Source organism: Parasteatoda tepidariorum, chromosome 8, assembly GCF_043381705.1.
Source record: "Parasteatoda tepidariorum isolate YZ-2023 chromosome 8, CAS_Ptep_4.0, whole genome shotgun sequence".
Classification (NCBI taxonomy): Eukaryota; Metazoa; Arthropoda; class Arachnida; order Araneae; family Theridiidae; genus Parasteatoda; species Parasteatoda tepidariorum.
Window position 1 is genome coordinate 4,782,010 of NC_092211.1, and position 13,168 is coordinate 4,795,177.

The 13,168-nt window shown below is 30.1% G+C and overlaps 1 protein-coding gene across 1 annotated transcript in view; it reads right to left on the reverse strand.

Annotated features, from left to right (window-relative positions):
- The window catches only part of LOC107451256 (insulin-like growth factor 2 mRNA-binding protein 3), a 68,256-nt gene extending 55,378 nt beyond the window's left edge, over positions 1-12,878 (reverse strand). The window contains exon 1 of the mRNA XM_043050729.2: positions 12,738-12,878. Coding sequence (XP_042906663.1) covers positions 12,738-12,751 — 14 coding nt within the window. The 5' untranslated portion in view covers positions 12,752-12,878. The remainder of the gene's footprint in view (positions 1-12,737) is intronic.
- Positions 12,879-13,168: the final 290 nt, after the last annotated feature.

The window sequence follows — 13,168 nt, forward strand, 5'->3', positions numbered from 1 at the left end:
TGATTGGTCAATGAAATGAGGCTATGTCTTTGATGATAAAATACTATGTCTTTGATGATAATATACTATGTCTTTGTGCTAGAACAGTGGTCGGCAAACTTATTAGCCAACGAGCCAAATATGAACATTACAACCATTTTTTAAAAAATTGGGAGCCAAATCTGCTTATTTAGTAAACTTTTATTACCCTAAATAAGTAGTACACTAAATAAAACTAAATTTCATACTTAATAAATATTTATTAATGCGAACAATGTGCTTGCATCTCCTTGGAAAGTTTGAGTAAGTCAGGTTTGCATATTGTTGTTTTTAATTTTAAGCCAATTTGTACCCCCATTACTTTAGAAAAAGTATGCACGCATGCTTGTGGTACCTTTGTATCACACTGGAGTACCCCCAAAAACATACAATTTCAGCCGGTAGCTTGTACATGGTTTGTGTTTACGTTTACAAAAACTAATAAAATTAAACTCGATGTTCGTTACGTATTTTTACAACAATATAAAATTCTAATTACCTATCTATCTTTTAACTTAAACAAAAAATTATACATGTTCTCGATTTGTAGAAGAATTTTAATTTATCAAAATAAGATGTAATTTTTTTCTCACTAAGTTTTTTTTTTTTAATGGAAATATTATTGCGCCTTCCGTGGATAATTGTGCCATAGCCGCTGTTAAGGAGCCAAAGAGCCACATGCGGCTCTGGAGCCGCACTTTGCCGACCACTGTGCTAGAACATTGTGTTCATTGGCGAGCGAGCCATGGTACATAGGATTGCGTAGCAATTCTCGGGGGTTGGCGAGCGGCGGAGCCTCCTAGTACTCATTTATTTTAGTTACACACGAGAATACAGTCCCATATTCACTCTAAGAATCTCTATGTAAAATCTTAATTACCACTATACACAGCTTTATTGTTTTTACGCGACTGATTGCACTTGTTTACATTTCGCGTATCAATCGGTTAACATTGTAAATGCAATAAGTCTATAAAAACCCGTTACATGTGTGTTTAAATATAAAAGTATTGCGTATTAACCGTGCAAAACATGTTATTATTAAAACACTACAAGTGCGTCTAATAATTTGGTCTTATTATAATAAATATTCTATATTTTTATATAATATACCGTCTAATTTATCCAATCGTTGAATTTATATTATATATATCGTCTAATTTAATCAATTGATACACGAGCGTAAGCAAGTGCAAACCGGTTTCAGTCACATAAAAACAATAAAGCTGTATAGTATCGCATGATAATTAAAATATTACTTAGAATAGAATCTTATAGTGCGTCTAATAATATGGCGAGGGACTGTAAAGATGCAGTTAATAAGTCTTATTTATTTATTTTGAAAGTTGTTTTTAAGAACAGAAATACTATTTTATCTATCATTCATAGATAGCCCGCCTCCAATAAATGCTGAAGCTGACCGTTTATCACTTTCTATTTTGGTCAGTGATCATTCACTTTCTTAATTATGATAGGAGTTGTTTAAATAAAGGTATTTATTTAAACGATCCAAGGGATCAGGGGGGAGGCAAATCCCCATTTCCTGGGAGGAGACTTCTTTTTTAAAAAATATTTATAGAATTGTGTAAATGTAAATTAGATATTTAAGAAATATTTTTCATTATCCAAGAGATTCTCCTTTTAACGTATTTTTTAAAATCTTTTTTGGTGAGGCGATATTTTTCCAACCAAATTTATTATATTATCAATGTTCTACTTCACAATATACAAAAAATTACAAATAAGAGAAGCGCATTTACAACTTTGATTTAATTTGTGAAAAACGGGAGTTTTTTTCTTCTTCTTCTTTTTGGATAGCGGGTTAGATTTAAAAATCTTTAATTTATTTTATTTGAGGGGGGTGAGACAGACCATTGAAAAAAAAAATCACAGTTTACTTTAATTGCAAAGCAGACCACAAATTAGAAAGAAAAAAAAACTGTTTGCATTATTGCAATTACTTGTTACCCATTGATTATTTTTTGAACAGACTTTTCTAAACGCCTTAACATGAGACTACATCAATTGATGTCTTATCGTCCAATGGGCTTAGGCTAGATTGGTTCAGCCAATATACGTCACAAAATTATTTTCATTTTTCAGTATTCACATTGATACAAGGCAGCAATTATAAATAAGTTAAACACAAAAAGAACATAAAAATACTTTAAAAATGCACGCTGGTTAAAATAAAATAAAAATACTGGGTCGAGACAACTGTTCTAAAATTATCGTCTGCTTCTTTGTGCAGTTTTTTCATTAACGTTTGACTGACAACTCAACTTATAGTTATAGTCGACCCATTATGGGTGAGAACAACAATGTGATCTTTGTAAGCTGGACAAATGTATGATAAGAAATGATTGCGAAAAGTATAAAATAGAGAGGTTATTTAAAATCGCGAGTTCACGAATTCGCGCTTTTTTCTTTGATTCTTATTATATATATCTTTGATCTTCTCAAGACATCTGCTGAGCCACGACGCAGTGGTCACTATTGATGGACCATTGGTTACATTGTTGACACCCCTCCCTCAGAAGGTGTGCCACTTACCACAAATTCAATGAAGATGGATATTTTTTATGTCATTTGGCAACTTTACAGTCAAAGTTCTGAAATTTATAATAATGTTTTTAACGAAGTCGCGAATCTTTAACAGAAATTGTTTCTTTAAAAAGCATAATTATTATTTTGTTTCTGCAAGTCTTTCTATTTCAAGTCATTTATTTAAACTTGTTTCAATAACTATGATTGACTATTTAAAGCGGAATTAGTTTTAAAACATTTTAATAATTGATTAAAATTCTTAAGATTTTAAGCTAGAATTTCAAATGGGTCTAACTTAGTAGCGAGCATATATCTTTGGGTTTTAGTCCAAAAGCAAAAGTCCACTTTAAATTATTTTTCATAATATAACAAGATGTCAAAAAAAAAATTTTTTTTTCTTCATAAAACCAAATTAGTTCTTTTTTTATTGGAATCCTGTGTTTTTTTTTTGTTTTTTTTTTTATTATATAAAATCATTATTTTTCTCCTAAGTTGAATTATTGAATGGATATCAAATATTGAATGTTTAAATTTTTCCAAAATCAATTGAGGAAACACAATTTACACGTATTTAAGCTTAAATGTACATAATTGTGTAATTTATAAATTACTTATAATTAGATAAGAGAAACTGATTCACTGTTTTTGTGCTGTTTCTGCAAAAATATAATTAAAGGTTGTAAAAATTACACGCATAACTATAAGATATTATTTAGTAACATAAGTTTAAAAATTTCTCACTAATATAAATTTTAAGTCCTAAAATTTGACATTTTATTGCTAAGAGAAAAAAATCTTTATACGAATGCCTTCTGGCAGTAAATACCAACACAAGGTAATGGAAAAGCACGTAACATTTGTTCTCGGCATGGTTTCCATAATTTTTTTTTTTCCCTTTCTAATATTTGAATTATTGAACTGAATAATTCTGAATTATTGAAAGGAACTTTCTGAACTATTAATTTTTATTAACTAGAGTTATTAATCAGTATATTTAATAATGCTTAGATAAAGATTTTAAATTAATTAATTAAAAAAACTATTTTTTTTGCTCTCAGCAGTCTAACTCATACTTTCTTTTTTTACTCTGATTTGAATCAATATTTTTTAAACAAGTCAAGTAAATCGCTTGATTCAAATCGTTGACATCCTGTAACATAACTGTAAAAGATTTTAAATCGTAGGGTATGCAAAATTTTTTATAGATTTTTTAAATAATAATTTTGAGAGCAGAATAATTCCCAAGAAATAAAAAATGTGAGTTTTGAATTTTTCTGGGATTACATTATTTAAATTTTATTGTATGATTAATGTAAAACACTTATTATTTTACAATTAAAATTTATCGAACATTATTAAATTATACACAAAAAAAACAATATATTATTATTTTTTATATTAAATTATTTTTATAATTAAGGTGTTTCTCAAGTGTGCGAAAAATGAATACAACAAAAAGAGCAAAATGTAAAAATAACATCAACGAGATAAAACTAGTTAATATAGTTTGTTTAGCATTAAAAAATAAAAAACAGGAAATCAAACGTGCTTTTTTTTTCTTCCCCAAACACATTCAAATTTCCTGCCCTCATCGTAGGATTAATTTTCATATTAATAAAAAAATAATATTTATTTAATTATTATAATAAAATATTAATATTAAATAAAATTTTAATAATTATCGTTGATGTGATTTTTAGAGTCACGCGCTTTTAACGTTATATAAAAGCAAGTTAACTAAGATGCTTCGATTATATTTTTTATTAATTAAATTTCATTCAGTTTTTTTTTTTTTTTTTTTTTTTTTTTTTTTTTTTTTTTTTTTTTTTTTTTTTTTTTTNNAAAATTTTTTTTTTTTTTTTTTTTTTTTTTTTTTTTTTATATTAGCAAACATTTTATAAATAAAGTAATAACAAGAAAAGTTTAGCCTTATCGCAAAAAGTTAAAAATCCTTAAATTTTTTCACTCACAAAACTTTTAAAATCTAATAAGATTTATGTTGCGATTTAATTGCTAAATACAGATGAATTATTAATCTTTTTTACTTTTATTCTTGACTTTTACAGTTCAGTTTTAAAATTTAAAAAAGAAACTTATTAGTTACTGAACATGCCATTGATAAAATTTAAACGAAATAAAAACTGAAAAAAAATTATTTCTGTGACAGGTTAAAAATAGGCAGTTTATAGGGAGTAATAGATTCAATGAATAGTCTGAAAAAGAAAAAACTTAACTCAAAAGTCAAGTGAAAATAATAAAAAATAACTCTCGTATGATTAAATTAAATTCACTCAAAGGATGCTAACTAAGAATCAAAAATGACTGATATTTACTCAAATAGTCAATCAAATATGACTGAAATTCACTCAAGTTCGAGTTAAAGTGAAAAACTCGAATGATGATGATTATGAATCAAAATGATTAAAATTCACTCAAGTTCGAGTTAAAATTATGAATTGAGCTATATTTTACTTGACTCGAGTAAATTTAACTCCAGTTGAGAGGGTTTTTTTCCAGACCAATGAGTGATTTAACTCAAGTAGAGTTATTTTAAAGCGTTCGTTTTAAGTGAGTCGTAAGTTATACTGCGTATCCAAATATCGGGTACTTGAAAGAATACCATCGGGAATCAATCGAAATTGTGACGACTGCCTAATTAAAACCTATGGAGTCGAGTACATCTCACAGTAGAGGGATATTTTAAGAGACTGCAAATTAGTCACTGCATTATTAAAATCTATGAAATTGTCTATTAAGTGAATCGATTCTAAGATTATTTTATTCTAAAAAAAGAGCACGGTCGAGAGATCTTTTTAAATAAGTATCTACTTGAATCAATCGAAATTGCGATCATTTTGAGTGATTGCAAAATAATCAGTCCCGCTGTGGACTGATCGTTAAGACACGGCTCCCAGCAGATCACCCAAGTCAAGCGGGTGGGTGACCACTTGGATCAGTTTGCGTAGGGACCGAACGTGTGCGGTATGGGTCCTCGTTAAACTGTTCCACCGTATCGCGTGCAGGTCGGGCTGCCGAAGCGGGGGTGCCATCACCTCTGCAGAGGAACAAAATTGTGATGGCATGTCTTCGGATCATCCTCAGAGATGCTTTCCAGACTTGTGCAGCTCTAGTGCGGCGTAAATGAACTACAAAATAATCACTGCACACACTGAAACCCTTGAAATTGAACCGCAAGTGATAACTTATTCTAATAACAATATATTTTAATAAAACAGTCGATATTCATTAAATTTAGTTAAATGCTGAAATCAGCGGCCTGGATAGCCTGGTGGGTAGCACTAGACCCATATCCAAGAGTTCGTGGGTTCGATCCCCGCCTGCCGGAGACATGTAGTAAATGGTGACTGATGCACGTTAAATCTCTCGAGTCACAGAGTCCTCCATGCTCCCATAACAAATCATACTAATCCGGGAGTCTTCTGGGCTGAGTTCAAAATGACAAGGCTACGGAGTTGAACATTAACCCAAAATTGGGTCGGTTGTTCAACGACGGTTACAATAAAAAAAAAATACTTAAATCAATCTACAATTAAATAGTCGGACTATTTAATTGCATTTTTTTTTTTTACTAATACCTTTTAATTCCATTCAACATACTCCCTATCAATACATGCGAGATTTTCACTGCTCAAAGGTCTGCCACGGACTTTAAATGCACTTTGGATGCGTGGTGCTAGATCTGGAGAGTACGGTGGATGCACCGTCAAGAACTGTTTCACAGAGAGAGAGAAAGTGTCGTTTTCTTGGTGCAAAATTCACTTTTCTTCCCAACTTCTTCTCTTCTACTTTGGGGTAGCCATTTTGTCATAATAATAACCACTAACATTGAAATAAATAAAATAAAAGTCGCCTTCTTACGATCACTGGGTTACCCATGGGTTGTTTCTGGATTGGACTCCGTTAAATGCATTTCAAATCATGGGTCTCTCATTGATGTTTGTCCTTTTTTCATATCCTTGCCTATGTACGTGTTTCACAACAATACTTTTACCTTCTATTAAAATCACCGTCAAACCAGAAATTACACGTTTATAATAAAAAGATTGTAAAAATATTTTAAATTAATATGTAAATACATTAAAAATGCCTGCTGGTGAACAATAAAAACAGCAGCGATCGCCATAGCAACGCATGCAATGACGACGCATGCGCACTGTTACTCTTTGAACACAATTGTAAAATGTGTGAAGGCCATCCAATCCAAATCAAGACCCATTTTGCCAATGTCTCGCATGACTCATTCGAGCTTTTTTGAATCTGTGGGGTTCCAGTGCATGGACTGCCGTTTAGTTTCAGGATCCAGGGGGGGGGGGGGCCAAAAAAAATAAAAAAATTTTTATTTGTTTACAAAAGAAATAAAACATTTTAAAAATTATTGAAAGGGGGCATATACACCTAGGTAGGTCGAAAAAATCAATTTTTTTTCCATCTAATTATGTAAATATCTCATTAGGTAAAAACGCATTACATTTATTACTTAAAGATTTTGAATACTTGAATTATTTGTGTATTGTTCTATTGTTCATTATGAAAAAAAATAAATGAGAAAACTAGTATTAAAAACCCCAGTTTTTTTTTCTCAAAAAATTATTTCAAAAAATTTTTTTTTCATAAAAAAATTTATTGTGGGGGGGGGGGGTCTGAGTNGGGGGGGGGGGAATCTGAGTCTATGACCCCCGCAGGAAAAATTTCTGGATCCGCCCCTGTTCAGGGCCGTACTAAAACATTTGATGATTTTTTGCAATCAGTTCTTCTTTGAAACATTATCAGAGCAAGTGTCCATTTTTTGCTCGCGAGTCAAGTTTTTCGTTACCAAACCCTACCTCAAACCTTCGCCATATGAGGAGGAAATTTTTCTTTCTCTCTCAATGTTCGTAATTATCTGACATCATTCGAACGTAGGTCTTCACAGACGATTCATCAGTTCTTGAGGATGACCAGAATATTCATCAGATTTACCAACCTTTCAAAAATCGTATACGCCATCCAAAAATTGGACAACGTGACGTATAATTATATCCAAACACTTCCTTAATTAATTTAAAACATTCATTTTTTTTAAAACTTCGCACGAAATTTTAAATGAATGCACTGCTCGATATTTAATCTTATCGTGATCGCAGTACTTAGCCACAACAAGGTCTTACTTAAACAAGGATAAAAAACTGAACTAGATAGAGAGGAATAATGTGTCATAGAAAGATGTAATAGAAATGTGTAATAGAATGTGTAATAGAAAGTATATAAAAAAATCTCCTGAATGAAAACCCTTTAACATGTATGTTTAAATACAAAAGTATTGCATGAAAACTCGTGCAAAACATGCAATTATTAAAATACTACTCTAATCATTTGATATAATTGTTATAATATACAGTCGAACTCGTTTATAACGAGCACAAAGGGACCGTAACATGTACTCGTTAAATCCGAGTGCTCGTAATAAACGGGTCCTTAAGGCAGACGTGCAACCAGAAGAGGGGGCTTGGGAGGTCAAATGATTGAGTTGACTTAAAATTTAATTAATACTTACTTACTTTAATTACATTAATTAATTTAATTAAATACTTTTCTTAATTTAATGACAACTAACCCCCTTCCCTCGCATTTCTTTATCATTTTGAAAAAAAGATAAGACAGAAAGACTAGAAAGATGAGAAAGAAGATTGCAAGACAGAAAAATATTGCTCGCTAAAACCGGGTCTTGCTCGTTAAAAGCGACTTCTGTTCCATAGACTTAACATTGATCCAACCAAATATTCTCGTTTCCCTCGTTAAATCCGAGCTCGTTATAAACGAGTTCGGCTGTACTAATATATTGCTTGGTATAATAAATATTCTCTATTTATCTAATACTATATCGTCTTATTTATCCAATCCTCGAATTTATAATGTACATCGTCTCATTTAACAATGGATACACGAAGGTAAACAATTCTAGAATTGTTTATTTGTTCCAAAAGAGAGAGAGAGAGAGAAAGAAAGAAAAGAGAAAGAAAGAAAAAATAAAAGAGTCGAGACAAAATTACTTTTTTTTGGTTTAATACTTCAATCAATCAATAAACGTGACAACTTAATTTAAAATTATTTTTTGTGGAAAAAAAAATAATAAATAGTAAATCAAAAAAATAATAGTATAGAAATTTTTTTTTCTTTGTTCAATACTTCAATCAATCTATAACGTAAGTGATATCAGGGGTCTGTTTAGAAGAAATTTGGGTCCGTTAACGGACCCTTCACAAAATATCTTTTCATAAAAACGGACCCTTCACAAATTTGTTTATCTTCATTATTATTTTGTTAATCGAATAAACCCTTTCCAGGGCAGAAAACAAGAAAGATGGATGTAAACGAATTAAGTTTTGTCTTCGGCAGACGATTCTTCCATTATTCGCCCGAAATTAATATTCTGCGTTCAGCAGTATAGGCTAAATACCAAGTATGTTGCATCTCTAATTTAGAAGGAGCAATTGTTGTTTATTTTTTAAAATTTAATTTCTTTAATTACAATTTTACAGTGTTGAGCACAATCTTGTATGTCCATAAAATTTAAAAACTCCTTGAAAAAATTTTTTTTAGCAATAACCGACCCTATTTCATAAAAGCGGACCCTGGTTGAAAGAATGTGAGTAATTTTTTTCACAATTTCACGAAAAACGGACCTTTCACAAAATGTCTGGACAGACCCCTGGATATCTTATCCTAAAATAAAAATAAAAATTTCTAAAAAGAAAAAAAAAAGTTCACTAAAACTTATTACTTTTTTTAGTATCAAAAAGATGTATAAACAATTTATAAAGATACATAATAGTACATGATTTCCTCAGAACGAATGAATTATTTAAAAAAAATAAATAAAATAAATATTTGTTAAGTTTTTCTGTTGCTTATTTTTCTAAAAATATTTTTATGACTGATTTGATTTATAAGAAGATATAAGAGTATTGTATTGTAAAAGATACACACAAAATAAAAAACATTGCAAAAAAAATATGTGAGAAACATTTTTGTTTCAATGAAATTTTTAGAAATGCAGCAAACTACACGTTACCAAAACTGAAAAAATAAAAAATATTCAAGGGTATAAAATTAATTCAGGAAATATATTTTACAAGTACACTATATGTTTAAGTGCCGGTTGCAACTAATATGCTTCAAAAACCATACAAATTATTTAATTTTTCTTTATCTTCTTATTCATATATAATAAATCTCAAAAACTATACATTTTAAATCAGTTATGACAGATTACACATTGTGAAGTCACAACAGGAATGAACGTATAAAAAAGACATAATTTGAGTGCCAAAGATTCCAGTAAGGAAGGTAGATAATCCGTATTTTGAGAAAGGGAAAAATCTGGAGTTATTAATTTATAGCTGCCAACATAGAGAGGAAAAATTCCTGTCGGATTTACGAAACAATATAAATTTCACAATAATTGTTGCAAGACGTACTAAATATTTTCATCGTCATCAAAATAGAAAAACTGCAAAATTTTCCAGTTATGATAGACATTATAAACATGCTTGAAATGCTATGCATCATGTTTACTCATAATTTCGAATATTAATAGAGAAAGTGGCAAAATCCAGTAGAGTTGTCAACTATGTTAATTGACTGCCTTGATGGAAGATTGATATAATTTTAATGCATCCTATAAATACCGGAGAGGTTAAAATTTTGAAGAGTTGGGGGAAATCGCGTATTTACAAACAGAATTCTTTAATTCACTTAGCTTTTCCTGTTTAATGGAAATTTGGGAAAAGGAGAAAAAACAAAAAATTCATGTAATAACAAGCAGTCTTTTTCCTGCTGTTGAGCAACATTAAATCATTTTTTAGGGGGTTGTTTACTTCATGTAGTTAATCTGTTTCCATGGTAAGCGTAAAAAATCTTCTAGTACATATTGGGTATCTATTAACACAATTAAGCATGCATCCCTCCCATCAATACTAATTTGGTGATTTTTAATGCCCCCTCGATAAAATGCCTCTTTTTCTTANTAAATCATTTTTTAGGGTGTTGTTTACTTCATGTAGTTAATCTGTTTCCACGGTAAGCGTAAAAAATCTTCTAGTACATATTGGGTATCTATTAACACAATTAAGCATGCATCCCTCCCATCAATACTAATTTGGTGATTTTTAATGCCCCCTCGATAAAATGCCTCTTTTTCTTACACTTAATCAATATAAGTTGGTCTCTATCGGACAACATTTGGTACAATTTTATTACATTCCCGCTTATCGATTGTTTACTTAAAATACATAATTGGACAGAGTTTTTAAAAAATATGAAAATAGGTAAAACCTTTCGGGCAGTTAAACGTAGGGCATCTAAATATATTTCATAGTTAATTTCAACACCATTTCTTTATAGACATCCATTTTAATCAATCAATAATCGATTAACTATCGCATTCAGGGTATCTGCTACATTTTAGATTTTCAAATTCATGACTTTCCATGACTCATTTCATGACTTAACGAAGTGACTATTTTCACTGGAAAAAAAAAAAACATAAAAATAAATTTAAAAGAAGGCATAATAATAACATTCATTGAAATGATAGGTGTAACCAAAACTGCTATACTCTGAATCTTCATATTTATAGGTTTAAATTTAAGAAACAGAGTAAAGAAAGAGTTCAAGCAATAAAATAGCTGAAAAAAATACAAAAGCAAATAATTTTTTTTCCTTTTTTTCTGCAGAATTATATTCAAAATTATAATTATTATCTAATTCTATCTAATTATATTCTTGTTCATCGGAAAGGAAAGAAATACTCCCGATTTTTCTCTTCTCATTTCGGAATTTAAAAAAATCGCCAACTTGCTTCAGATAGAATTTGAAATTGATAAAAAAAAAAAATACATAATAATAAAAATTCTGAAATCACAGTAGTTTAAAAGATAATTCGCTCTAGAAACAATGTTTTTTTTTTCTTCTTAAGAACACCATAATTTTTAAAGTACATGATAAAAAAATTTTTTATATTAAGGAAATATGACTGTGAGTGGGGATTTTGTTAGAAAGTCAGATATTCGGAACACTACGAAATAGGGGGGTTGTAAAATCCATTTTAAAAATTAGCTTTTTTGGCGACTTTCATCCATGACTTTCCATGATTATTTTTAAAATAACAGTTAGAATCACGTCATTTCATGACAAATTTTGTTCATCACCGAAATTCATGACTTTTCAGGTGCGCTGATACCCTGAATTTAATACCCAAAAAGGTCATTCCCCTGGAATACTCTTTTTGGAAATGTTCTTTGAAAGAACATTTCCAAATCTGTCGCGTTTTTTAATCATTATCACATACAAAAAAACAAAAACAAAACAAAAAAATTCTTTTCAAAAATAATTTTGAATAAATAAGGCATCTCAAAAATACTTTTTAGGCAATAAAATAACGCTGCATAAATTAGGCATCACACTAATACTACTTACTCAATATTATTTAATTCCTTAAATCTAGGAATTAAATAAGCCTGATTAAATTAGTCATCTAAAGTCACTATTTAAGCACTATAATTCTACACAAATAGTTTGTAAGTTGGAGTGGTGTATAAGGTTGAACCAATCAAGCATCTACTATTTAAGTAAGATTATTCTACACCTGTGTTTCCCAAACTTATGACTTTTGTGTAAACTTCCTAAATTTTTCGTAAAGCTGTGTACCATTCATAAAAAAAAGAATGTATTTTTTACTATACAGAAATTGCACGGAATTTAAAAATTACAACTGGCTGTTGAAACCACTCATTATTAACTGCTAACTCTGCAAAAAATAGCCAATAGAAAAATACGTCATCGTAAATTTTCATGACTAGCTTTATTTTTAAATAAAATTTTGTGAAATTTTCGTTCGTTGCAACTCCGTTAAACTGCTCCCACCCCCCTGGGGGTACGCGTAGCACACTTTGGGAAACACTCATAATTTGTAAATTAGGGTAATAAATAAGGCTATATAAATTAGGCAATATACCCATAGCTAAAGTCAAACTAATAATTCACAATAACATTTGTAGAAAGGGAATGACTACATGAGTTTTCCCCCCCCCCAACACGTGTTTACTCTAATGAACAATGTCTGGATATCCATTAAAATTATAAAGAAACTTTTCTTTCATGCAAATAAATACCTTTCGAAGACCATAGCAGGATCGAATAAAATAATGATTGAAACAGGTAGAACTCTCGTTAATAATAAGTTACCATCACAGTTCTCTTCTGCACACACACATGGTTGCCTTACCTCTCACAGAAAATACTCGCCAAAATTGGCGTCAGATCATTATTTGGCCCTCATCCAATAAGTCAGCGACCTCTTTTTTTTTCTTTGGGTGTACAGCTACTCTCACTCCTTCTTCAATTGTATTGCATTCATACCTACGCCAGATATCCGACATTTCTATATTTATTTTCCGATATTTTTAAAAATGAGATTAGCAATTAGGCTTTTCATGAAGTCAGCCCTATATCGTTTTTTATTAAACTGCACAAAAAAAACAGGACCATTTTATATCCAAGTCAACTTGAATGGCATCTCATTAACCGCTATTTAAAGACCGAC